At 51.4% G+C, this 26,585-nt stretch overlaps 1 protein-coding gene across 1 annotated transcript; it reads left to right on the top strand.

Moving 5' to 3' along the window:
* Positions 1-1,057: 1,057 nt before the first annotated feature.
* SLC9A6 (solute carrier family 9 member A6) lies at positions 1,058-26,585 on the top strand (the record flags this gene model as incomplete). Its single annotated transcript, XM_082323593.1, has 16 exons — positions 1,058-1,322; positions 7,719-7,918; positions 8,817-8,894; positions 9,567-9,643; positions 10,593-10,705; positions 13,046-13,151; positions 16,771-16,912; positions 17,142-17,247; positions 17,474-17,562; positions 17,780-17,893; positions 19,498-19,609; positions 20,076-20,229; positions 20,408-20,438; positions 21,669-21,748; positions 22,382-22,487; positions 23,275-26,585. 16 exons carry the CDS (start codon positions 1,058-1,060, stop codon positions 23,548-23,550), a joined length of 2,049 nt encoding a protein of 682 aa, XP_082179719.1. The 3' UTR covers positions 23,551-26,585.

Here is a 26,585-nt window from a genome sequence, read left to right as displayed (position 1 = left end):
GGCCTGGGGCAATTCCCATTTTCCACGTGTTTCACCCCAAAGCCTGAACGCGTGCGAGAAAAAATGGTGTCAAGGGGTGCACGGCGTGCGCAGGAACAGGCGCCCCGGGCCGGGCCCAGCAAGGGCCGACCGATTGTCCCACAGGGCCAAGCATCCTGGGTCCTCCGTGCCCCCAAGGCCCAGAGACAAGGGGCGCAAAAGCAATTCTTTGAGGGAGTTTCCTACAAATCCCCTTTACGCCGATCGCCGTGGCGTTTACCGCAGCCCTTGCCCCACCGGCTGCACGAACCCCCCTATTTCTTGGTAACCAGGGTGGGAAGTTGACCCTGATCGCCCTCGGGGCTGACCGCGGGCCCCGGCACGGTGGGAACGCACCCCCGCCCGCCAGGATCCCCCCGCCCCGGCGCCGGGGAGCAGCCTGGGCTGCTGCTGTCCCCACGCACGGGAGCCGGGGGCCGGGGCGGCCCGCAGCGCACCCCACGCACGGCGCCCTCCTCGGCCCCGGCCGCTGCCGTGCCAGCCAAGGCCCGGGCAAAACCTCCTCCTTGCAGCAAGCCTCTCCGGGAATTCTTTGTTTCCTCCTCGCACTCTGGCCACCTTCCTCCTTGCAAATCCCTTTTCGCACCCTTGCAACACGCTTTTTTTTCCTTGCAACCCCTTTCCCAGCACTCCTGCAAGCCTCCCCTTGCAGCCCTCTGCCCCTGACACCCCTGCGGCCCGACTCCCCCCCCCTCTGCAAGCTTGCAGCCTCCTCCCCAACCGGGCAACCTCTCCTCTTTGCAAACCTTTTCTGCTCGCTTGCAACCCGCCTTCCCCCCTTAGGAGCTTCCAGGCGCCGCCCCCCCCCCCCCCCCCGCTCTTCTCCTTTGCTGGCTTTAAAAAAACCCGCTTTTTTCCGCCGCAAACCTTTCCCCCGGCCCCGCGGCACCGCTCCCGCCCCAGCCCCGTCCCTATCCGGGCTCCCGGCAGCGCTGTCCCCGCCCCGCGGCGCCTGCGCCCAGCGCCGCTTCCTGGTGGCGGCGGGGCCGGGGCCGGGGCCGGGGCCGGTACCGGGGCGATGGCGGGGCCGGGGCCGGTGCTGGCGGCGGCGGCGGGGCTGTGGGCGCGGGGGGCGGCGGCGGGCGGGGAGGTGGTGGCGGCGCGTCCCGGTGCGCTGGAGGAGGAGATCGTGTCGGAGAAGGCGGCGGAGGAAAGCCACCGGCAGGACAGCGCCAACCTGCTCGTCTTCATCCTGCTCCTCACCCTCACCATCCTCACCATCTGGCTCTTCAAGCACCGCCGCGCCCGCTTCCTCCACGAAACCGGCCTGGCCATGATCTACGGTGAGGGGCGCGGGCACCCCCACGCACGCCCACCCACCCCACGCCCACCCCACGCCCGCCCTGCGCTGAGCACCGGGAGCCCCATCCAAACCGGTCCCGGCTGTGCGCTGGGCCAACTGGAGCAGCTGGGTTGGCGCCCAGCTGCCTGCTATCGTGGCACCGCCGTCCGCCCATCGCTCTCCCCTTCTCGCCCCCTTCCCTGGCAGCCCCGTGAGGCCAGAGGATGCTGCGAGTGTGGGCGCTGGCAGCGGGGACCGGCAACCCGCCGTTCCCTTCTTCGGTGCCCGGCGGCCCCTATGGCTACGGCAGGGCTCGTTTCGTGGACATCCACGCGGGCGAAGGGGTGCGGGGATCCAGGGGCACGTGCCGCGTCCCCTCCCAGCTGCAGCCGGTGCTGCTGTCTCGCTGGAACAGCCAGGCTGCGTGCCCTGTCCCGCCTCGCCCCGTGCTGAGCGTTATCGGGGTGTTGCTGGAGGGAGGGTTGGTTGTTTTCCAAACCCTAGATATCGAGGGCTGTCGAGGACAGCGTTACTCCGAAATCTCTGGTGGTGAGGAACTGGTTGGGTTTTTCCAGGCAGCCTTGCAGGGTGGCTGCAGCACGGGTGAAGCTGGTGGGGTCGAGGGCTACTATATGCCAAGTGGCCTCGAAACCATGTCACCGAGCACCGGCAAGTCCCGCTTACCTGCTCCAGGGCTGAGAGCGGAGACTTGGGGCGGCACAGACCAGGCTTTGCACTGGTCAGCAGCCTTGCATCCCGCACGCTGGGGCCAGAGGTTGTCTTTCCACCCTATGCTTAGATCCCCTGAATTTCCAGAAGCTGTCCAAGAAGAGCAGAGGGTCCATTTGGGGAGATGCTCCCACCCCTTGCTGTGCTCAGGGCGCTGCAGGGCCAGCAGCCTTAGGTCCTGCTGCTCGCAGACCTGTGCGCACGAGCTCCGACTTTTGGGGTTCCTCCTCCCGCTGTGACAGGACCTCTCGGTGAGATGCCCCACGTGTGTTCCCACAAGAAGTGGAGCGAGGCCGTGGGTTGGGCGAGCGGGTCTGTAGCGGGTTGAATTTTAATGGTGGCCTGTGATTTACTGAGGTGGCGTGGCCTCGTGAAGTGGCCGGAACCATTGTATGGAGGTGCCGTACGTGGCTCTGCCCGGGTTATCTAGCGTGACTTGGAGTTCAACCAAAGTAGGACTGGGAGTTGTGCTGGGGCAGTGATTAACGTGGCCATGGATCCTTACCTAGACAAGATTTGTTGAGTTTAGGATTGAAAAGGTGTCTTCTGGTGTGCTGTGGTTAGCATCTCTTCTCTGTGCTGTCCTTGTTCTTGCTGGTTTTGGGTGATGTGCGACCAAGCTTGGTCAGAGCAGCAGCAGCTCGGCATGGCCGAGCCCCCCGCCCAGCAGAAAGCTTTGCTCTGAAGGCTGTGACTTGACCTGTTTGGGCCATTGGCTTTTGTGATCCTAAGTTTCAGTTAATTGGAAGTGTCCTTCCAAACGAAGGGGTGGAGGCACTTGCGTCAGCCCAGAGGCACAAAATACCGGTCTGCCTTTTCAGATTCCTGCAAGCCACCGCTGAGGCGGGTGCAGGCATTGCTGGCCTCCTGCCCGGGGCCGGGGTGGTCACCTCCCTGGGACGGGAGCTGCGCTGCAGGAGCATGTGCTTCCAGCGCGGAAGGTTTTTCTTCTCCTGCTGCCTCAGAGCTCGCCGACACATGGACTTTCTGTTCCTTTCATGCTTTCAAACTTGCCCTTAACCTTGTTCTTCTTCTCCTGGAGTTTTCTTCCTCTTGGTTCTCTGTTCTCCCTGACCCAACTGAGTGCTCCCCTTGTTCTCAGAGGATGACCTGGGTCGTTTCGGTCTCCTGCTGATCCATAAAATGCATCTTTTCTATCTGCTTTTCTGCAGACTGTGCTTAGAGAATTGCTGGCGAAATCGGTAACACCACCCGTCTGGTCAAGCAGAAAATCCCGAGTTTTTCCCTGCTATTGAGCCTTTTGGTGTTTGCTTCTCAGGTTGTGACAGCTGCTGTAGGAAAAGGGATGTGTAATTTCCCAAGAAGTGGTGAGATGCTGTTGTTTTACAGCGACAACTTAAAAGCTGCAGGGAGCAAAGCAGGTACCACTTCTGCTTCGCTGTCCCCGGCCCCTTGCGATGTTTTCAGCCCCTGCGATGTTTTCAGCCCCAGGGAAGTCCGCTGAAAATGTGGAAGTGTGGCAGCAGGCAGGCTGCAAAACAGACCCTGAAATCTGGGCAAGAGAAGCAATTTGTAAAAGCTCGTCTTTTTCTAATTAAAAAAAAAACCCAACAACTAAATCGAATGAAACTTTTGCATGCATCTCTTCTTGCAGAAATACGTCAGAGTTTCCTTGGTGCCTGTGTTTTTACTGTAAGTTATAAGCTCTTGCTCCGGGTGGATTTATATCTTGCAAATCACACCGTCGGCTCAGAGCTGGTGTTCAAGAGCTGGGCACAGGCTGGAGTCATTTCATGATGACAGACAATAGGTGTTGAGTAGCCTCTAAGCTTCATTTCAGTGCTTAAAATGAGGTTCCCACATCCGAGGTACTCAACATTTAGGATGATTAATTGAACAATCTTGTTTCAGTGCTTCTCGGGGTCTGACGGCAGATGTGGCAGGAGCTTCTCCAGCAGTTTAGTTTCCTTGTACTTGTTCCCACTTGGCTTCTGGATTGCGTCCATCTAAATCGCTTCTTGTCAGGGTGTCTTCAGTTGCTCGCTACATTTTTCTTTCCTTTTGGTGTCCAGATTAATGCTTGCCTGGGGATCCTGTCTGCTTCCATTGTTGTTAAGTGCCTGAATGGTAATATATTAGTCTTCATTTAAAACCTTACCTCGGAAATGTTCAACAGCACCCAGAAAAAAAAGCCCATGGGCTTTTGTTCTTTTTAATGAAGTTGGGAGAAATGCAATGAAAATAATCTCTTGCACTTTGCATAAAAACTCAATTAATTTACCAGCTTTGCCTTTAGCTTCTCTACTCCTCGCAGCTTTTGGCTGGCAGCTTCCTCGGTGTCAGGTTCCCTCCGCTCTGCTCCCTCCCAGGGCTCAGTTTTATAAAGCTTTTGGCTGCACAAGCATGTCAATACTGGCGGAGCGGCTCACGGGTTGCTGCTAGGACGGCCCTTCGAGTGCCAAGAGAATTTGAACCATTTCCTAAAAGACCGTCAGAACCAGGAGGACCTACATGGTCCCCTGGGCTTGGTCCAAGTAGCCTGAGCCCAGGACTGGGTTTGGTGCCTGAAAAAGCTTGGCATCTGAGTCAGGTTTGTCCCAGGTGCCTCCAGGGAGCATCGTTAGGTGGGGGGGGTTGATTAGAGATCCACCGTTGGGCAGGAGGAGCTGGTGGTGGGGTCATCTTGATGTTGGCGGAGTCATTGGCTTTGCGCAGAGCGGCAGCATGCTTTCCCTGGAAGTGACTCTGATGGTATCTCCGCGTCGGGAGCCGCTGGCGCGTTGCTGGCTGGTTCGCACACCAAGAGCTCTTTGTGCAGATGCATATTTGCACGTGGGTGTCTTTTCCCACCCAGATCTGGAGAGCTCTGGGAGCCTCCCCGGCAGTGTGTTGCAGGGCAAAATAAAACGCCTGATTTTTGGAGCCCCAAGCACGGCGGTCTTGGCAGATATTGTAGGGTTATACGACCCTTTTCCCTTATCCTATTCCTGGCCAGAGTGGGAATTTGGCTGCGGCTGGCACGCGGGGCCGGGAACAGCTGCCCGGGTAAGCGAGACGGCGAGGACGAGCAGGGGTGCTATCCGATGCAGCGCTGCTTTGGGACGGGGATTAAGAGTGGAGAGGTGGGTGAGTCAGGATCCCTTCTGAATTCCCAGCAGCGATGTCTGTCCGTCCCTCCTGCCTCTCATCTCAAAGCGCTGAGCCTGGGCATTTAAAGGGATTGCTGGATGGGTTTCCAGCTGAGAAAAGACAGGCAGCTGCTGCTGCTGGAGGTTTCTGACTCCGGCGTGAAGCTCTAAAATAAACTTTTTTTAAAAAAAAGACTTTTTAAAAGCCACCCCAGGTAGCTCTGGAGGGCTGCAGAGCGCCGTGTACCTGGTGCTGCCTGCTCCGTAGGAATGGAGGAGCAGTTGCAAGGGTAGAGGGTAAATGAGCTCTCCAGTCTGCCTTTCCTCCCTTTCATTTGAATTCACACTGTAAGTGTTTAAAGCTGCTTAATAGTCATAAGCAGATGTAAATAACCCTCTGAAGCTCGCTTTATCCCAGTGAAGAGTTTCAGTTGTCTCCTATGGTAGCTTGGGGGTCATCATCTTCTGGGTGGAAGGGAACCTGGGTGTTTCGTCCCGACGCTGTGGTGCCAGGCACCCCCCTGCCACATGCTCATGTAAATACGTGCTGTGGCATCTCAATGTTCTTGACATCCTTGCCTTCATTTCCATACTTTTATTTCCAGAGCACTGGAAGATCACAGGAACAAAGAGGCTAGCAGAAAAGTAAGCAAAAGGATTCCTCTTGGGTGTCCCCTCTTAGTGACGCTGGTGTGAAAGCAGCTCTCGGATGCTCTGCACAGTGTGACGTTCCCTGAAGCAGGTCTCCTTGCTGGAGCTGACCGTGCCTGGTTGTGCACCGAGAGGGACCTTTTCTGCTACTGTCGGGGCGATTCTGTGCCAATAGTGCAGTGCAGGATAAAGCCCAAAGCATGTGGTGAGCATGCGGTTGACTCTACGTGGCTTAAAAGCATCGGTAGCTTTGTGAGAGCAGCTCAGCTGTGCTGCAGAAGTGCTGTATGTGACCAGGGACTGGGTTTTGGGTGCAGCTCCCGGGTCTGTCAGCCTGGTCCCTGAGATGAGCCATCTGTGTCACCGGTGTGATGGGTTAGCAGCCATGAGTCCATTTGCAGCCGATTCTTCTGCCTCTGCTCATGGCCTGGATGCGTGCTTGGGTGGCCCTGCTGTGCATGACATCCCCTGGGACGGGAGGTGGGGGCTTTTCTTCTGGCCATCGGCAAAATGAGCAAATCTCATCCTGGAAAACTGCTGTCAAGGGAAGAGAAGGCAAAAAATGGGTGGCAGATCGGAACTGGCTGCAGGGGACGCTGTATTTGCCAGGGCCCTGCGGTCTCCCGCCCGGCCGCGGCAGAGCTCCTGCCCAGGCTCTGCTCCCGTGAGATGGCAGCAGAGGAAGAGTTCGGTGTTCCCTTTGGTCGGGGTTGTGCCCTGCCTGTAGGAAAGCACAGAGCAAGATCTTAATTAAGGCAACAGTGAGGAAGCAGGAGTGTCCTGGGAGGCAAATGGAGAAGCCGTCCGAGTGTTGCGGTCTCCATTTAGTTCCCACATGTCTGAAAGCTTTTCATAAATGTGTGGTTCAGAGATGGGGTTAAGATCCAGGATTTCTGCGGCAGCTCAGCTCTGCCTTAATCGAGGAGTTTCCAAACCCTTTTGTGCTGAAGGCTACGTGGAAAGGTGTCTTGTGGGACATCCCTCCTCCCCAGCCTGCAGATGTCAAAAAGCTCTGCCAGGAGAGCACTCGGCGCACCACGCGGGTGAGAAGGAGCCGGAGGAGCCTGCACAGTGTGAATACCATTAATCTGGATGCGAGACCTCAGAGAGCAGCTCATCAGCTGTGCTGCAAATGAAAAGTGCCGTATAAATTGCTGACTTGCAAATTAACCCCGCGATACTCCTGCGCAGCAGCTGAGCCGGAGGCAGCGTTGGCTCGCGGGGCTGCCCTGGGGCTGCTGCTCGTGGTGCAGAGCTGAAGCTTGCAGGTGGTGAGGAGCAGACCCGGGTGGTCGGCCTGGATTGGGAAACTTTCATGGTTTTTATAAAATGGGGATTGCTGCTGTGTGCTGCGAAAGCTCCCTGGTGCGGGAGGCGGCTGTATGGTGCTGCAGCGTCTTGTGAAGGATGCTCATCATCCTCAAAGCGTTCGTGATGGTTGCTTGGTACCTTTTTTGATCCCCTTCAAAAATGAAGGGTTTTATGTATTTCTGTAGTGGCAAAACTTGATGCCTGCTGTTTCCAGGTGCAACGTGCATAGTTTGAGCAAACATGAGCAGTGCCTTGCCCGGGTCTCCAGCTACGTGCCAGCAATGCCAGGGTGCTCGCCCTGAGAAAACCAGTGCGCCCTCGGTGTTGGCCGTTTGCTGCGCTAGAGTGAGGGTCTGACTGATTGCTGGGTAATTAAAAGCCTTCAGGACCAGTCCATGCCTGGTGTTAGAAAGTCTGCCTGAGCACGGAGCATTTGCATGGCTCATGGGAAGATGCGAATGGTTTAATATCACTCAGGCAATTATTTGGATGGTGGTTGTGCTCAGCAGCTGAGCAGAGGGTCAGGATCCTGGCGTACCTGCTGCTGCATCCATGCTCAAAGAGATCGTCCCGGGAGTTTGCCGTGGCTCGTCTCACCGATGCGTGTCCCTCCCCAGGGGTCCTGGTCGGCGTGGTCCTGCGCTACGGCATCCATGTCCCCAGCGACGTCAACAACGTGACGCTGAGCTGCCAAGTGCAGACCAGTCCTGCCACGCTGCTGGTGAACGTCAGCGGAAAGTACTACGAGTACACCCTGAAGGGGGAAATCAGCGCCCAGGAGCTCAATAACGTCCAGGATAATGAGATGCTGAGAAAGGTAAGGGAGTCGGCGATCGGAGAGGTGAGTGATGCTCCCCACTCCCTCCATGGGGACGGGTCCTGTACTCGGCACTGGTGAGGCCGCACCTCGAGTCCTGTGTTCAGTGTTGGGCCCCTCACTACAAGAAGGACATGGAGGGGCTGGAGCGTGGCCAGAGCAGGGCAGTGAAGCTGGTGAAGGGTCTGGAGCACAAGTCTTATGAGGAGCAGCTGAGGGAGCCGGGGTTGTTTAGCCTGGAGAAGGGGAGGCTGAGGGGAGACCTTATCGCTCTCTACAACTGCCTGAAAGGAGGCTGTAGCGAGGTGGGGGTCGGTCTCTTCTCCCTAGTAACAAGTGATAGGACGAGAGGCAACGGCCTCAAGCTGCGCCAGGGGAGGTTTAGGTTGGATATTAGGAAAAACTTCTTCACCGAGAGGGTGGTCAAGCATTGGAACAGGCTGCCCAGGGAAGTGGTTGAGTCTCCATCCCTGGAGGTATTTAAAGAACGGATAGATACGGTGCTTGAAGACATGGTATGGATGGACTTGGCAGTGATAGGTTAACGGTTGGACTCGATGATCTTAAGGGTCTTTTCCAACCTTAACGATTCTATGATTCTAAGTGATTTTTTTTTTTTTTTAACTTTGATCAGATTGTGATTAGCTATAAATCATAAGTTAAACACAATGTAATGAAACTCTAGTTTCAGCTGATCTTGCTTTGAGCTGCTTAGACTCTGAGCTGTGTCCCCCAAAGATCCCGCACACATCTTCAGTGTTTACCCAACAGCATTTAATCTGGCGGGGGTACAGGGTTTCCTCCATATATTTTAGATGACTTTCTTATTTGTGTTTTGTCTTGCAAAGTCTTAACAAACCATTTTACTGTTTTGTTTTTTTTTTTTTTTTCTTAACAGGTGACTTTTGATCCTGAAGTATTTTTCAACATTTTGCTTCCTCCAATTATATTTTATGCAGGCTACAGCTTGAAAAGGGTACGTGCCTTTACAGCGTCTACGTTTTTAGTTCCTCTGCCTCCAGAACATTTTTAATACTTGAGAGTGCTTTAATGCTTGCTCAGCAGGCCCAGGCTGCGGAGCTGGGTATGGTTTTCCCCAGTACATGCAGGATTGTAGGAAGCAGGGCTGAGAGTGCCCCAGTCAGTCTTGTCCGTCCCTCGTCCCTCTGCCCCGGGAAGGGTCAGCGACTTCAACCATTTCCAGCACGGGTTTGCGCAGGCGTTTTTGAGGTCAACTGGGCCATCCTTACTTTCAAAACATGTAGGTGGGTGGGAAGGTTTTGGAAAGCAGCAGCTCTCTGAAATGCTGATTTGGAAGGAGAGGAAAATGATCCTGTTTAGCTTGCGGGAGAAGGAAGGAGGAATGCTGCAGGGTTAGGAAATCAGTTCCCAGGACTTGGAACAGCACCTTATTAAATACACGGGTACAAGAAAATGGCATGTTCATGTTTATTAATGCTGCATTAACATCTGCTGGTCTGGTGGTGTACACTGTTTTGCTGGGCATCATTCTGCCGTGCTTGTCCAGCTTGTGGTGTTTGAGCTAGGTGCAAGCTGCTACGGACATTGTGTGAGTGCCTGTGCAGGCTTGAAATAAATTGTTAGCAAAATGTAATTCAGTTTTTCTTTTTTGTCCTCCTCCTTCTAGAGGCACTTCTTCAGAAACTTGGGATCCATCCTAGCGTACGCTTTTCTGGGCACGGCAATTTCCTGCCTGGTGATCGGGTGAGTGGTCGGAGCTGGTCTGGTTCTTCCGCGGGGGTCTGAGCTGTGCTCGGAGGCAGTGCTCTGAGCCTGGATCTGCGGCTGCTAATCCCAGCCCTGAAAGATCACGCAGGCGCTCTGCTACCCCTCCTCAGCAGCGGCAAATACTACTGTTTACGGTCCAAACTTCTGCCGTGTGGACGGGGTGATTGCTGTCTAATTGCATAGTGCTTTCTCAGCATCCCATGCAGAATAGTTATATCCATGGCAGGGAAAGTTTCACGCTTCTCTGAAGATTGTCTTGCAAAAACGGGCAGTAACTTCAAGTTACTGAAAGCACAGCCCTAACAAGCATGAGACAGAGGAGGGGCAGGATCCTAAATGCCTGTCCTGTCCTTACTTGCTGGAAGCAGGTGCCTAGGGAGCACAGATGGTGTTTCAGATATTTATCCCCGTGTGCAGAGGGAGCTGGATGATTCCCGCTCTGAATAGTAACGCGCAGGCTGGCGCAGGGTGTTTTCCACTGGAGAGTCCGGTGGATTCAAGCAAACTCGGCATCCGCATTATCTGTTCCTCGCTGAAAGTTTCGGCTATTTCAAAGTCAGGCCAAGGTCATCCCACTGAAACGTGTTAATGTGAAAGGCTGCAAAATGATTGTGAGACCCTACGAGCCTGGCTGCTGCTTTTCTTTAGTCGTGTTATGCTCCTGGAGGAGCTTCGGTCCTGGTTCCTCACCGGTGCCGTGTTTGTGGTCCGGTGCGGCGGGCGCTTTGATGTGCATGGTCCGGCACTTGTCTCCGAGACCACAGCCCTGGGGTTTCACCAGGCTCAGCTCATCCAGTACAGTTCTTCAGCGCTCTGCCGTTGGGATAACTTTAGGGGTTAATCTGGCAAATCAGGGGAATTGAGCCCATTTGAATGTCGTTTTCATTCACTGCAGAGATGAGTAACTGCCTCTTCTAATCACCAGCTCTGTCGTGTATGGCTGCGTGGCACTGATGAAAGTCACTGGGCAGCTCGGGGGAGACTTCTACTTCACTGACTGCCTCCTGTTTGGTGCCATCGTATCGGCTACTGACCCAGGTATGTTAGATGGTTATTTTCCCCCTCATTTTACCTATATTTGATCTGTTTTGAGTTGTGGTGAAGAGGGGAAGAAAGTCTGAACTCTGTGGAAGTTCCCTCTTTCTGAATTTTGGAGTTTATTTGCAACATTCCTAGAGGTCAAATTTGTCTCTGTGCCTTCTTATTTCCTTCTAGTTACGTGTAATATACCTTCCAAACCTCTGCTTCCTAAATCTTTGTTTGCAGTGAAGGCCTAGCAGTCTCTCTCTTGACTTCGTTGGGTTTTGGGACAGATCCACTGTGTTTCTGTGCCAACAGCTGATGCAGAACAAGATGGGTGATGTGGGGAGGGTTCAGCTGATGGTTTTGGTTAGTTTAGCTCTTTTCCTTCTGCTTCCATTTGGGTGGGATTTTGGAAGGTGCTAAATCTAATTGAAAGTTGATCTTAACAAGCACTACTGAGGACAGTAGTGACAGGTTGGTCTGCTGAAACACTTTGCTAATCAGAACTATGAAAAACATGCTTCTTCAATTGAATTTCTCTTCATTCACGATTACTTTTACACAGTAGCTGTTTATTTGCATGTTACAGCTTCACCTAAAAACACAGGACCACAGAAAGGCCCCTCTGTCCTCCTGCCCTTTGCTGAACAGGGCTTGAATTTCTTCCTTTGCAGCCTGGCTGCTACGTGTGGGACTGGGGGTTGGCAGCATTGCCCGCACCTCAGCCTTACAGTAGCTTTGAGGGATCTTTTTAAATGCCGATAGTGGTCAGTTTTGCATGGAAAGGAGAGATTGCATGCCTGGATAAGCCAAGTCTTCTGCCCTTTTGAAACAAGTGCCAGTGGCTGTCGTTTCCAGATGAATTGGGACTTTTACCTGCTCATCTTAACAATGAGTCATTTCTGTTTTCAAAGGCAAAATGAGGAGCGTTGTATGTATATGCATATATGCAAGAATAACGCTGCAGAACACAACCTGCAGCATAACGTGGCAGTAGCCACATCCGTCTGCCAGGTGGGGATGTGAGATGTCCATTCCCCATGAGTTTTTAGTAATTTATTTTTTATGTTTCCCTAAGATTTGCCAGGTATCGGTGTGTCTATTACTGCTGATATTTTTATTTAAAAAAACAAAAACAAAAAACAAAAACAAAAAAATAAGGTTAAATGATTTTCCAGCTTCTCCAAGCGTGTCTTGAGTGGGCGTGCGTTCGGGCCACTGGTTCCTTTAGCAGGGAGCTGTTGCCACGTGGCTGCGAGGTCGAGCGTCCTCCCCGTAACTTAGCCGGGGTGTCGACATCGGGAGGGGGGCATGTTTGCAAAGCGGGGAGCACCTCGCAGATGCGATGGCGGTGCGGTGGATCTGATGGCAGATGGGCAGGAAGGACCGTAGGTAGAAGTAACGCTTAGAAATGCTGCAGACGAGTTGTCAGCATCGCGTCCCTTCTCCAGGCTTCAAAATAGGAACAAGAAGATTTCACAGGTAGAAATGGAGCATTTCCCTGTGCATAAATGGGTTAAACCCCCTTCAGTGTGCACAGGTGAGTCCCTGCATGCTGTTTTAAAGGACCTCCACAGAAGTTGATTGGACTTAGCTCAGCCCTCCGCGGCAGCCTGAGCTGTGCACGATGCACCATGTGTTACATCTTGCTTGCTTTGGATGTTGTGATGTTTTCGCAAGGCTGATATGCAAAACCTGCTGCGTTCTCATTATCTTCTTGGAGCCGCTGGATCGCGGAAGGACTCGAGGGTACTCCCATCTATGTGACCGTAAATCACAAGAAACACCCATATGGGGTTTGAGCCGATGCCTGGCTTTTTCCCGTTAGGTCTGAAATGTTAACACTGGCACTTCCAGTGTGTCAGCCTGTGTTGAATCCGAGGATTTCTCTCAGAGTATTAGGGATGGAAGGAAAAGACAGCCATCATCCTGGACAAGCCTGCATCCTCCTGGCCTTCTGCAGGTGGAGGAAGGCTCTCCCTGATGCTCCAGGCTAATGGCATCCCAAAAGCTGGGTGGCTCATGTCAGCGCGGTACTGTGGTCCAGCCCACGAGCTCAGACCCTCAGGAAGCTCAGAGCAGAGTTTGCGCATGTCTGCCCCCGAAAGACTCAATAGACCTAATGCCCAGGATGTGTTTTAGTAAAAGGAGGAGGAGCGAAGTGATAAAGCAAATCCAAATCTGAAAGGGCAGAAGGAAGACTATCAAAGTGAGCACGGGGGGCGGCTGGCACCATCACAGCAGAGTGGCACAGACGTGCAGGAAGGCAGCTTTCTAAAAAGGGGCGTTTTGTCTTTGATTACACCAAAATAACGGCACCTTTTTTGAATGTCTCTCTATTTTTCTATTTGTCAGTGACTGTTCTTGCCATATTCCATGAACTCCAGGTTGATGTTGAGCTGTATGCCCTTCTCTTTGGCGAAAGCGTCCTCAATGATGCCGTTGCCATAGTGCTGTCTTCGTAAGTGTGTTCTGTTTTTATTTTTAATTGTTATGTATGTTACATGTCAGGCGTGGGGGGAGCCACTCAGCCTTGCTCCTGTAAAATAGGAACATCAGTGTTTGCAAGAGCAGATTTCCATATTAAGTGTCCCCAAAAGCTGTAGTGACCTAATGCATCTCCTCATTGCAGACCGCAGCTTAGGATTGCGGGTTGTCCTTGCAACTTCCCCCTGCATGATGGATAGTTTTGTTTTGCTTTTATGGCTGGTTGACCCAGCCAGAAGAAAGTTTTTTATGTCCCTGTGAAATGGGAAAAGCATCGTGTCTGCTTTTCAGCCGCAGGATCCCACTGAAACCCCTTGCTGGTGGCTTTGCTCCTACCTGTCTTCCTTCCCATCCACAAATACCTGCTTTTGTTTTGGTGGAAATAGTTGGTAAAACAGCTGTTTCCTTTCTCTCCCGACTTTCCATGCATCAAGATGATGTTATTTCTTACAGCCAGAGTTAATACCCTGGACTGAACACATTGGGAGCTTGCTGGCTTTCTAAAGAATGTTTTATATTCTTTAATATTTTATGTCCTCTGCATGTAGGACGTATTTTATCTGCGTTTTCACTGTGTTGTCATCACGGGAATTTGTTTGGAGATATATAATATCTGCAGTGGTGACAGGTTAACTTATAGCTAAGACTAATGCAGAAAATATTTCTGGAATACTTGTCACTCCGGCGTGCTGGTTGCGTGGGTTTTACTGAGGTGGAGGCAGCAAGTAGCATATTGTGAGCTGCGTATTGCCAGCCGCGTGAGTTGTATTTACTGAATTGAATGTTTCTATTGAGGTTTCTGGAACTGTTTGTATTCCTCGCTCTGGCTTTTATGCTGGATGTGTCACCGCTGGTGCGAGAGTAAGTGCTGCGCAGGCAGGTCGTGTTTAAGAAGCGATCCTGAGTGGGGAGGAGACAGGGTCTTCCAGCCTCTGCTGGGAGGTTCTGGGTGGGAGCGGGTGGGTTCAGCATCAGAGTAATGACATTTGTGGTGGATCTCCGCGCACGCAGGTGACTGCACCGTGCGTGGTGGTTTGCCTCTTGCACTCTTTCAGTACCAGCTTCGTAGCTGTTGCTCTGATTTCCTGCCTTCCTCCTTCCACAAGCTGAGTTCAATCCGCCCCCCTTCCCCAAAAAAAGATAATTTGCACCAAAACAGCAGCTCCGAGCTGCAGTCAGTAGTTATTTTGCCGCAAGGCTTTCGTGCAGACCGGCCCAGCAAGATGCTGACTTCTCAAGGGCTTCTCAGCAGTTAACCCGTACCCGTTTTAAAGCTTGCTGTGGTCTTTGTCTTCACGGTCACCATAAGCAGCGCACGGCAGCCCTGGTCAGCGTGGCAGGTATCGGTCGGTGCAGGTATCTCAGGGACAGCCTCGAGTCACCTGGACACAACCACATCTTGGGTGCAAGGAGGAGGTGAGGGCCTCCTGCTCCAGGGAGGAGAGCTCCTCTGAGAGCAGTCCAGGGCTCCTATTTATGGTTCCCCTTTTTTAAATTTGGTTTGGCATTTGCCTGTTTCACAGCAGAGGCGTTAAGTGGGGGAACCGCGTGGGGACGGTTCTGCTCCCACAAGCTGAAGACCTGCTTCCCAGTTAGGAGTTGCAGGGGTGAGTTGGGAAGATGGGGAATCGGGTGGTTTCTGCGTTGATGGAGGAGCTGCTGCCTGGGTGGCAGCTGGCGGTGGGTGCTGCTTCGTCCCCAGGGGTGAAGAGGGCCCCCAGCCGTGGCCGGCCAAGTGCGGGGGTTCGGTGATTGCCCTGAGAAACACCATCGGCTCCTCGCACGTGGTGAAAGCGAGCGCTGTGGGCACCGTCCCCGTGCCGGGGGAGGATGAGGAGCCGGGGGCTGGCGCTGCCCCGGGCTGTGACCCCTCCACGGTTTCTGCCAGGAGCTCGGTGCCCTCCGAGGCTCCTTTCCTCCCTGCTTTCAGTCCTGGACAAACGTCCATTCCCATGCTTGGGGAGCAGAATCCGTGCCTTTCTGTTCCTGCCTTGTGCTATCCTGGCCTGGCCTGGCTTGGCGGCAGGGAACCGGTTGCAGGATGAAGAGGAATTGAACCCAGAACTGAAAGCCGGTGGGCAGTGAGGTGCCGGGGCTGCGGTTTGTGAGCAGGGGGGTAAATGCAGCCGCAGGATCTCTGCCCGCTTCTTCCGAAGGGAGCTTTCGCAGGGGCTAAATGCCACAGGGACCCCCGTGGGCAGGAACAGGGAAATAAAGCACACAAAGGGCAGCTGGCAGTAATGTCCTGTAGCAATGCAAAAAGCAAAACCAGAAGAAAAACTGTAATGGGTTAAACCACAAAACCAACATCCAAACAGTTGGTTATGGAGGGGAAATGAAACCAGTCTGGATTAAAAAAAAAAACAAAAAACAAAAAACAAACCAACAAAAAACCAAAACCCCAAGCCCCAGAATAAAAGCACATTGGTGAATGGGAAGTAGAGGATGGGACTGACGAAAAAAATTAAATCACAGGGAGAAATCTGCGGCTTGCAGTGTAAAAGACAATGCAAAAAAATGAAATGTATTAAAAGCAGGGAAGTTGAGCAGGGGAGGTGACTTGTGACATGTTGGAAAGGGGAGGATTGTCATTCCTGTTGCAGAAAAATGTTGGTGTGTCGTTAGGGGAGAAAGCTGCAGGATGTGTGCACGAGGCAGTAGTTTTCCGTTCCAGCATAACTCAGCAGGTTAAACAGCAAATGTTTAAAGTTCACATCTAAGTTTTAACAGAGACAGCTGAGGGATTGCTAACTAGGAAGTTAATGTTTTTGGTCAGTTTATATTGAAGAAAGCAGTGTAAGAAGTTGATATTAAAATGGGATTTAGGAGATGGATAGGGGACAAGGTGCAAGGCTCAAGACTTAGGAGAGAGCAGATTCAGAGGTATGATCAGCGTGGCAGACCTATTTGCCATCTCATCACAAAGGTCTGTTGAAGTTTGGTGGATGAAGATAATAGCATTGCTGTAGTGAACCGGCACTCTTCCGTTCGCCTTGCTACCCTGCAATATTTCGCTTCAGAACTCGGAGCAGTGCAAAATCAATGTAGTGCACGTGAAATGCAGTAAAAGGGCATAATTTACAGTTCTCCAGGGGATATTCACATCAGCTGCCTCTGTGGAGTTGATGGAGAAATGTAGGCTTCCCACTTGAATGCTTTGTGGTCCCAGAGTGCCTGACTTTATAGAGAGCTGATGCCAAACCCCCAAAATGCCATCATAAATGACGGACTGTCGCCTAGCAAACATATTTGCAGGAGATCATGCGAGAGACGGGCTTTGGTCTGATGCTCTCTAATGTCTAGAAAGAGCAAATGCAGATCCTTGCCTAGGAGGGGTGGCTGAGCTGCAGAAAGCTGGCCAGGAGCAAAGGGGATCCCAAAGTCCCCGGGACAGGGCGAGCGCGCTGCTGCTGCGTGCTGTCAGCGCGGGGGGATTGCAGTGCGGGACTCGGGTTTTGTCTCCCTGATTTCTCAGGCTCGGTGTTGGCAGCGGTCGTAGCACTTTGCAAAGCTCACATCGCGCCGTGGAAGTGCCTCTCCCTCCAGACTAAGCAGTGTTTTGTTCTTGTGTGTGCTTTTCCTCCCTCTTTCAGTTCAATTGTTGCGTACCAGCCGGCGGGCGACAACAGCCACACGTTTGATGTCACAGCGATGTTCAAGTCCATCGGGATCTTCCTGGGGATATTCAGTGGATCTTTTGCAATGGGAGCAGCTACTGGAGTTGTGACAGCTTTAATATCCTTTCTGTTGTTTTTTTTCCAAGTGTTTGCATAACAGCTCCTTTTTTTGCTGTGCTGTATCTCACCCAGATGCAGTGTTTCATGATTTTTCTGTCTAAATTAATGAAAGGCAGTGCCATAGCCTTTTTAGGGGCAGGCTGGGTAGTGTTGCTGTAATACACAACTGGATTTGATATGCTCTTAGCCTGCTGTTTCTCTCCAAATTGTCCTTAATCATCTGCAACGTCACCAAGTTCACCAAACTTCGGGAGTTCCCCTTGCTGGAGACCGGCTTGTTCTTCTTGATGTCCTGGAGCACGTTCCTGCTGGCCGAAGCGTGCGGCTTTACAGGCAAGCTCCAGCACAGCCCTGCGTCTGGGACGGAGAGCTGCAGGGATGATGGGGCTATTGAGTTTTGCTTCTCCCAGTATCGATTGCAGCCGGGGCTCTCCCTCTGCTTTCAGAAGTTTAATTATTCTGGGTTCTGGGGTTATTGCATTAAGTCCCCTACAGTATTGGGGTGCAGCTCAGCTCCCTTTTCATGACCAGGGGTCTAACGTGGTGCTCTGCTCCCCAGGTGTGGTGGCCGTACTCTTCTGCGGGATCACGCAGGCCCATTATACCTATAACAACTTATCTACAGAGTCCCAACACAGAACTAAGCAGGTGAGAGCTCCTCAGCCCCCTTCAGCCTCTCTGAATTTCAAGTTCAATATTTTTTCCTTCCCTCTAGCCCAAATTAGGTGCATCTGTCTTTCTACAGATGGGTTTTACTGGCGTTGCTTCTGCAGAAGTATTTATTGCATGACGGATGGGCTAACATGTTTTTCTTGTTAAATCTATGTTATGTCTAACTCGCTTTTAATTTATTTTTCTCTTTCAGTTGTTTGAGCTTCTGAATTTCTTGGCAGAAAACTTCATCTTCTCCTACATGGGACTTGCACTGTTCACCTTCCAGAACCACGTCTTTAACCCTACCTTTGTGGTGGGGGCTTTCGTATCCTTTGGAGCCCATTTTGTAAGACAAAAAAAGAAAGGGAGAGATGCCTCATTCCCAATTTGTGTTTTTCATTCAAATGTGTGGGGTTTTTTTTTCAGTCAGTCTAGCTTTATTTTTAAAAGGGGATTTCTCCCGTGTAGTGGTGCCTTTGGTGGTTATTTTAAGAAGATGGAGATTCTTTTCCCAACTTTCCTGTTTTTTTTCTTCCCTCCCTTGTCTCCTTTTGTGGGCATTCGAATCAGCTGCTGCAGGGACTCGGTATTTGATGTGAACGTGGTGCTGAAGCACCGGGCTTCATCACATGGCAGCGTGGCACCAGGAGTCGCTTTGCAAATGGGAACTGCCTGGTGTAGCCGTTTATTTCCTCTTTTCTCTGCTATTCCATTTGGTTGACCCTGAAAAAACGCTTGGGTTTTTTTTTCATCAAATAGCACAGTTAAAGCTACAGTAGATGCCTCTGAATGATGTAATGAGAAAGGATTTCCCCTTCTGCAGGCTGATGCTGACGGAAACAAGCTATCGGCCCTGGTATGTCTCAGAAAAACAAGGATTTTGAAGGAATTTTTTTCATATCACAGGGAAGCCAGTTCAGATGTGCAGAATTGTTTTCACCCTTTGCCTGCACTGAGGCAGGTTTATACTGATAAATAAAACAACGTTGTTATCTTTGCCAGTGCTGGCGCATGGGTTTGCAGTGGGGTCTGCTGAATTTCCCCAATGAGCTTTTGCAGGGCTGCAGTGGGGTAAAGGGAGCGAAAAGCAGGGAAATGCCATTTGGGCGGTGAGATTGAAATTTCGTGCTGTGCCTCTTCAGTAGGAACTGGCTAACTCACTGATGAAATAGCTCATTCATGAGAGAGATCATGAAATACGTCTCTTATGCAAATTCATGATGTTCAGGAAAGAACATAAAAGCTGGAAGCATTTTCCACATTATTCAAGACTGCACCGAATACTGGCTCCAGGATTATTTTTGCCATCTGGGTGCTGTATTAAAAGACAGCTTCAAAGATAAAAAGCAATATGAAGGGGCTGGTGATTCTTGTATCTCGCAGGCTATGAAAACAGAAAGAGTATTACTTTTTTTTTTTTTTTCCTTCTCAACTGCTGCTGCTTTCATTTTGCTGAATAATCTTTGGGAATGGGACTTGGCTTAAAGCTTCAAACCCAGCTGTGAAGTGTGGCATGCCAGGGAATGTCAGAGGGGTTGCGGTAGCTGCGATAACTTGAGCTTAGCAGAAGACAAATAATTCTTGGGGTGGAAAATGGACCTGGCAAGGGAGAGCATACAGTGGAAAATGGTGGGTTTTCGCTCCTCTCACTCATCTAACCTGCCCTCTCATCATTTCCCTTGTCCATTTGTGCTTGTCTCTGTATGATATTCCTGAATTGCAGTGTGTACTTTGCTTCGGTGAGGCAGTAGCGTGCTCTTCCCACACTGCTGTAGCACTCAGAGCGGGGTTATCATCTTTGCATCCAGAGGACCGGCGTTTCTGAGGCTCCCCAGCGTTGCCGTCAGGCAGTAGAAATTGGCTCTGTGCAGAGGTGGGATGCGATGGGAGACACAGGAAGAGTAATTTCCTTAACGTGTGCAAATACAGCTTGCTATCTTCCTAGGAAGAGCTGCCAATATTTACCCACTGTCATTTTTACTGAATTTGGGGAGAAGAAATAAGATCGGAACAAATTTACAGCATATGATGATGTTTGCTGGTACGTTATCGCATCCTTGCCTCCAACCGTGTGGCCCATCTGCACTTCTTTGCTCCCGAGCGCCTGGAAATATTCCTTATTCAACTCTAAATCTCTTACGGGCAATGTCTGGAGAAGAGGCTGGGCAGGAGAGGGCTCCCTTAGGCTTGGTGGTGTGAATGCCTTGGTTTCGAGACGTAGGAATGAGCTGCTTCTGCCCCGCACTTGAGTGCATGGTGCGGGGCAGGAGGAGCGTTTGCCTTTCTGGGCTGGGAAAGAGTGGTGATAACCCAGGCTTCCACGGCGTATGCTGTGAAATCATCAGTGTTAAAGCACTGTGGTCTCCGCCGGTGGTGGATGTCCCGTCAGAGGGACAGGACCACACGTGGGGCAGTGTGATCTAAATCCCGGGTGGGGAAGCCTGCGGCGGGGGTGGCCGCCTGTGCCGTGGGCTAACACAGCTCCTCCGCCGTCCCTTCCCCGGCAGGGCTGCGAGGAGCCATGGCGTTTGCCTTGGCCATCCGTGACACGGCCACCTACGCCCGGCAGATGATGTTCAGCACGACGCTCCTCATCGTCTTCTTTACAGTGTGGGTTTTCGGCGGGGGCACCACGGCCATGCTGTCCTGCCTGAATATCCGGTGAGTGCGGCGTGCGTGGGGCTCTCCTGGCGCAGCACATCCTCTCCTTCGTCCCACCTTACGTTAAGGTGCTCGGTTTTAAGAGAGAAGAGGAAGATCATGTCCTTCCCCCTGAACCACGGTGCCTACCCGCCTGGCATTGCTTGTCCTAACCCTGTGCTCATTTTCTCCTCCGCAGAGTCGGTGTGGACGCGGATCAGGAGAACGTGGTGAGTGCGGCGCCGCCGGGCAGCCTCTGCAGGGGAATTTGTGCTGTGCTTGTGGGTGCAGGGGTTACGTCGGAGACCCTGTGAATGCCCGTCTGTGCTCCGCTCCCTTCCAGCTGTGGGAGGGTTTTTAGCTCCTCTGGTGAAAGAGTTTGCAGTCAGTGGGAGTCACGGCTTTTCTGTGCTCTCTGTGGTTATAATGAGGCTTGCTTTTATTCAGTTGGAAAGAAGGGCATAGGAGTAATGCTGGACTGTTTAGTCAGTCCACATTACTGCTGCAATAGATTTGATCTCTCCCTTGCTGTGTGTGAAATAAATGCCAAAATGCGCATGACATGGAGGCTCCCTGCCTCATCCCAGCGTCCAGGGCAGCACAGAAACGCCATTTACTGACTCATTTCATGTAGCGTCTTCTGTCCCACTTCTGCCCATGGGTGCCCTCAACCTCTCTTTTGCCCCCACGTTTTCTGGGGGTAGTTATGTGGCAGCCCAGGAACCACCAGCCGCGCCGAGATAAATGCTGGAGCCCTGCGGCGTCGGGAGTTTTCCTGCCTTGTGCATCTGCAGCCCGGGCGTGTTGTGGCTGTGGCTCTACTTGATTTCAGTGTGGGTGCTGCACCTTGGAGGTTCATTTTATTCAGACCCATTTATTGGGCTGTTCACCTCCTGGAGAGAAAGCGTCAAATGCTAAAGGCAGCCCAGAGCCCTAAATCTGAAAGCCAGATTTCTGTGAAATATGTGATTGTATTCACAGTCCGCTCCAAACAGTTTTATGTTTTTTTCTCTGACTAAAAGGAAGCCAGGAGCCCCCATAACACATGAATATTTGCATACAAAAATCTCAGGCGAGATTTGATGGAGGTTGGACCTGTCAGTCACTATTAAATGTGATGTCTGGATGCAGCCGCTGGCTCTGAGGCACTCTAAACCTTCGGGCCAGAAACTGGAAGGCTCTAGCAGAAAAATGGTCACTCTGTGCTTTGATACCACCTCCCTAAGGCTGTTGTATGCTGCTAAATGCAGAGCGCGGTGCTGGAAGCACCTTCAGCCTGTTGTGGTGTGAATGTCCTTATACTGGCTGCAACCCAAATGCCTCTTCTGAAGAGGCAGTGGGAAGGTGTGCGTCTTCTTACGTCCCCGTGGGGAGAACCTGTTGCCCCGTGGGGGCTCCTGGCCCTGATCCAGGTCGTGGCACGTTGCCCTGCCGCTGCTTGATGTTTTGCTCTCCCGCAGGGCGTCCCGGAGAGCGAGAGGAGGAGTACGAAGGCAGAAAGTGCGTGGCTCTTCCGCATGTGGTACAACTTCGATCACAAGTATCCTTTAATGGTGGTCGGCATGCGCCGTGCCAAATCCCGTCTGCCCAACCAACTCCATTGACTCGGAGCGTGACTCGCTCCCCGCTTGGCAGAGGAGCCAGTGTTTGCTTTCCCGTCACACTGCTGGATTTTGATCTGCGCCTCCTCATGTCTGTGGCTGTGAGAAATGACCATTTCCACCCGCCGTTCACTGGGAACGCAGCGGTAGCTCGGTTCAAAGCTGGGCTCTCCAAGGCTGGAAGCCCAGGGGTCCTCCTTCCCAGTGGCAGGCGGGCAGGAAGGGCAGGGGGTCTCATTTGTAGCCCTCTTGTGAGATCCGTGCCTCTCCTCCCTTGCGAATGCTTTGCCGTGAATTAGTGGAGGAGCGATTTGCCAGGCTGAGAGGCACAGGATGATGGGACAAGTGATGCTGCGAAGCCTTTTCATACCAAGACTGTGTCCTGGTCCGCTTGTGTCCTGCTGTGTTTGGTTGCATTCACGTTGCTCATCCCTATAATTTTGGTGCTTCCAGGGACTTGTGTTTCTTTCCTTCCTGTGATTTCCTCAAGACACCAAGTCCCTCACCGCTGCCTCTGCATCCCACCCCTCGACTTTGCCCTATTCCTCTTTCTTCCTTAACCCTCTCTGTAGCTATCTAAAGCCTCTGCTGACACACAGTGGTCCTCCTCTGACGACCACGCTCCCGGGGTGCTGTGGGCCTGTTGCCCGGTGCCTGACGAGTCCTCAGGCGTACGAAGTGAGTCCATCCGTGTCCTTTCTGTTGCGGTGTCGGTGGAGTTTGATGGGTTTACGTTTCTGCATAGCTTTTGGACGCTGCTCTGCAGCGTTGAGCTGGGAGCCTGGGGGGAGGTCAGATACTGGGGCTGATGGATGAGCTAATTCCCGTGAGCACTTTGCTTTTCCAGCTGACTGTTTGGTCATGAAGGGACTTGTGGTGTATTCATGGTGGTTCCTCAGTGATTGACTCAGTGAAGCTATCACAGGGAAGCTGTCATGGGTGTACTTCCCCAGGCCCAGCTGGGAGGACACACAATTTCCCCATCCCCTGCTTTCTTCCAGCCTTGCAGGGCATTGCTGTGCCCAGGAGCCCCTTGCAGCAGCAGCTCGCCGTGGCAGGAGTTTTCTTGCCCTGCCCGCAAAGTATCAGCATCAAGTTCCCTGCACAAAACAGAGACGGCTCTGATGGGTCGGCGATGCGATTCCTGTGGTCATGGGTATTTTAGTCCAGTCAAAGCCACTCAAAACTGCATTCCCCACGTATCTGGCTATGGCATCAGAAAGAAGAGCTGAGAGAGCCCTTTTAGGCAGTCTGCAGAGTAGTTAATGTGTTGTGTGAATCTCCTGGGCTCGGAGATGCGTGTGCGTGTGGCACATCTGGTTATGGTCATGGTGCGTGGTCTGTGATTTAGTGCCTCTGTCTGCTCGTTCACTGCCACCATGCGATTTCAAACGTCAGGAAGATGTTTGAACATTCAGAAATTCAGGAAGACCTAAACAGCACTTTTCTCCTGTTTGTTGCCCAGAATCAAGAGCAGCTGAAGGACGATGACTCTGACCTCATTTTGAACGACGGGGACATCAGTCTGACCTACGGGGATTCCACCGTCAACACTGACTCTGTCGCATCCAGCGGCACGTCGCGGCGGTTCGTGGGAAACAGCTCTGAAGACGCACTTGATCGGGAGCTTGCTTTTGGGGACCATGAACTCGTAATCCGGGGAACGCGCCTGGTCCTTCCCATGGACGATTCGGAGCCACCGTCAAATGTCCTGGATAACGCAAGACATGGTCCGGCATAAGGTTGCTCGGTTTAATTGACAGTAATATTTGCATATATGATAAAGAAATATGTACTACCTAAAGTCTAATGCATGTCTCAAAATGTCTAAGCTGTATAAATATTATTTATATGGTGTCAGAAGAATATAAATATTCTCTGCCAAGCACTTGTAAAGAACAAGCTGCAAATTTAAGTTAAAAACTGTGTTGACTGCACTGTGTAGGGTGGAACTGTTTTAGCGTAAGAGTCTTTTGCACACAGTGAGCTTCTTTAATGTGTGGTTTGACGAAGGGTTTAGTTCCCAGCGGGGTAAGTAAAGGAGCTGACTCCCTGTTCATCCTTTGAGCCTGTGAGAGGAGGGTAGGGAGGTGCTGGCGAGCAGTGGAAATCGCTTTCTATTTGGATGAGGATTGGTTTTATTTATCTCTGATCTTTGGATAGTCACATTTGAAATATCAGCGAAAAATCTGCTCACAGACCCTCTTGCCGGGCAGCGGACAGTGATAAACTTGTTCGCTTTGTGGGAACCTGAGCTGGGACCTGGAGACTTTCTGCTTTTTAGTGCCCCGCTGCCCAAGCCCTGCTGTAGCGGGCTAACGGCAGGCACCGGCCAAAGCCCATAGCAAGGACTGCGGGTGTCTGGCTGCTCGGAGGGGAGCAGGAGGGAGGGATGCTTGGTGTCTGTAGTCACGTCTAGGAGAAGGAGATGATCCCACAGAAACTACACCAGGCGTGCACAGATTTGAGGGCTGAGTCCATCTTTCAGTTGTGGCTCAAGCAGCTTTCTAGAACCAGCCACCAAATCCTCAATTGGCAACCAAATTTCACGTTTGGGAAGTGACCGTGTCTTTGTGCGAGCGAATCCCTTCTCCTGCCGCCACGGGCGTAGCTGAGGAGTGCAGAGCTGCCGCAGCTGCACACGGGGCCGTGGAGCCCGGCCAACCTCGAACACAAGCTTTACGGCTACGGATTGACACAGTACCTCTGGACCTCTCCAGAGGTATTGAGCATCTAGGTGGTACTGAAGGGGAGTTGTCCGTCCGTCTGTCCTCCTGTATAGTCACAAATCATTGCACTTTGTTTAATAACTCCTTAGCATGCTGTGGGTCTGTAATCCCCACCCAGTCTCTCTCGTGTCTCTTACCATTTAATGAGAAATGTTTGCGAGTTGATTTTTTTTTTTGTTGGTGTTCTTTTTTTAATTTTAATTTTTATTTTCCAAGGAAGAGCACAGAACAATTCACGATTTCACACTAGTGTTAAAGGATTTACTCTGTAGTTATGGGAATGGCTAAAGGTGCAGTGAAGTTGTTAACCCTGACATCCTTCTTTTCCTCCTGAACAGGGGGAATCACAGAAATTTACTGTATGTAATTTTATTGTCTATTTTAGCTGCAGTTTTGCTATACCTTTCAGGGTTACCGGTGCACTACAGGCCTGTTCTGGAGTTAACCCTCTTCGGAGGGCTTAAACAGAGGTGTTTAAAAAGAGAATACAAGAAAAAGAGCCGGCTGAGTCCAAGCATTCACAGCTCCCGTTAGCTTTCCTTGGAACAAACTCTGCATCTCTCAGGATCTGACCCTGAGACCTCAGAGCAGTTTCCCCATGGCTGTTCTCCCCAGCACCACCTGAGAGTTGGAGGAGACAGGGAAATACTGAATTTTTGAGTGTATATGTATAGTTGAGAAAATAAATTTAAACTTTTTTTTTTTTTTTTCCTCAGGTCTAAATAACATTGCCTTAAATTTCCAGGTGCGAAACTAATTATTTTGGCAGTTTATCCCCAAGAAAATGCTTTCTTTTTCCTTCTGAACAAAATGTGTAAGTGTTGCCATAGGACTCCTCTAGAAGGGGGGTAACGCTCTGTTTATATTTAGATAAGGCATCTTCCTTGCACCGGTAAATGGCAGTCTCGCTGTTAACGTAGCTGTTGGATTAGCGCTAGCCTCTTTGTTTCCTGCTATGCAGGATTTCCATAAAGTGTGCATTTTATATGATGTCTGTAACTTAACTTCATGTGTTTAAAAAAAAAAAACAAAAAAGGAAAAAAAAAAAAAAGTAGGTACCTGTTGACTTTAGGTTTACTGCATCACTTCTACATCCTGTTTTTTGTTTGTTTTGCCTTTTTGAAGAGGTATGATAAATAACTACCTCTTGTTTTTTCCTGTTTAATCCGACTATGAATTCAATTTACAAAGCTGGTGCTGGTGCAGCCGGAGGTGCGGAACGGTTCTGCTCCCCCTGGAAGCCCGTGGTCCCATCGCCAGGCCCCGTGCACCGGCGCAGCCTCAGGGCAGCGCAGGGCTCCCTCCCGGGCGATCCCCAGCTGAGGTGCAAATTTGCAGCTGAGCGCTGCGAGATGGCCACAGCATAACGTTTTACCGTAGCCTTGGTAGCATCCCTCTCTTTCTCTGACCCTTCGACTTCAATAATTTATCCACATTACCATAAGCCTCGGCTTTTGACACCAGTTAGTATATTAAAGAAAAAAAAAGTTAACAAATTATGATTTTATGGGTTCCCTGTGAACTCTTACGATCCATGCATAATATAACCAGGACTGTTTTGAATAGTCTTGGTGAATGAATGAATCTAAGCTGAAATTCAGGAGTGATTTAATAAATGACTCAGATTCATCCTCAGCTGATTATTTTGTCCTGCTGCAGCAGAGAATACACGAGTGCCTCGTTTTCAGATGCAGAGCCCTGATGGCTTCCGTGCTGCAGATGAAGTTAAGGGTACCTCGGAGAATCAGGCCCCGAGACCTTTTGCCAAATAGATAAGACAGCCCCGAGGAGGCAGTTTACAGCTCCCACAAAGATTTAGAGAAGGTGCCCTTCTTCTGTAAATTGAATTTTCATGGTTTTTGCACATGAAAAAGCATTGTAGGTAAGGTTATGATTTGTACTAGTACTGTCGATTTGTGTGGTAATGGCATTAACTCCGTAGTTGTGGTGTTTGTGCAGCTGATCTGTGATAACTGATGATCACTATTGGACCTTCTGTTTACACTGACTAAATCCTTTACTGTTGCGTTGTACTGTGAAAGAAGGA

The sequence above is a fragment of the Platalea leucorodia genome, assembly GCF_965183815.1.
Source record: "Platalea leucorodia genome assembly, chromosome: 10".
NCBI classification, from domain to species: domain Eukaryota; kingdom Metazoa; phylum Chordata; class Aves; order Pelecaniformes; family Threskiornithidae; genus Platalea; species Platalea leucorodia.
This window is presented reverse-complemented; position numbering and strand designations above follow the sequence as displayed.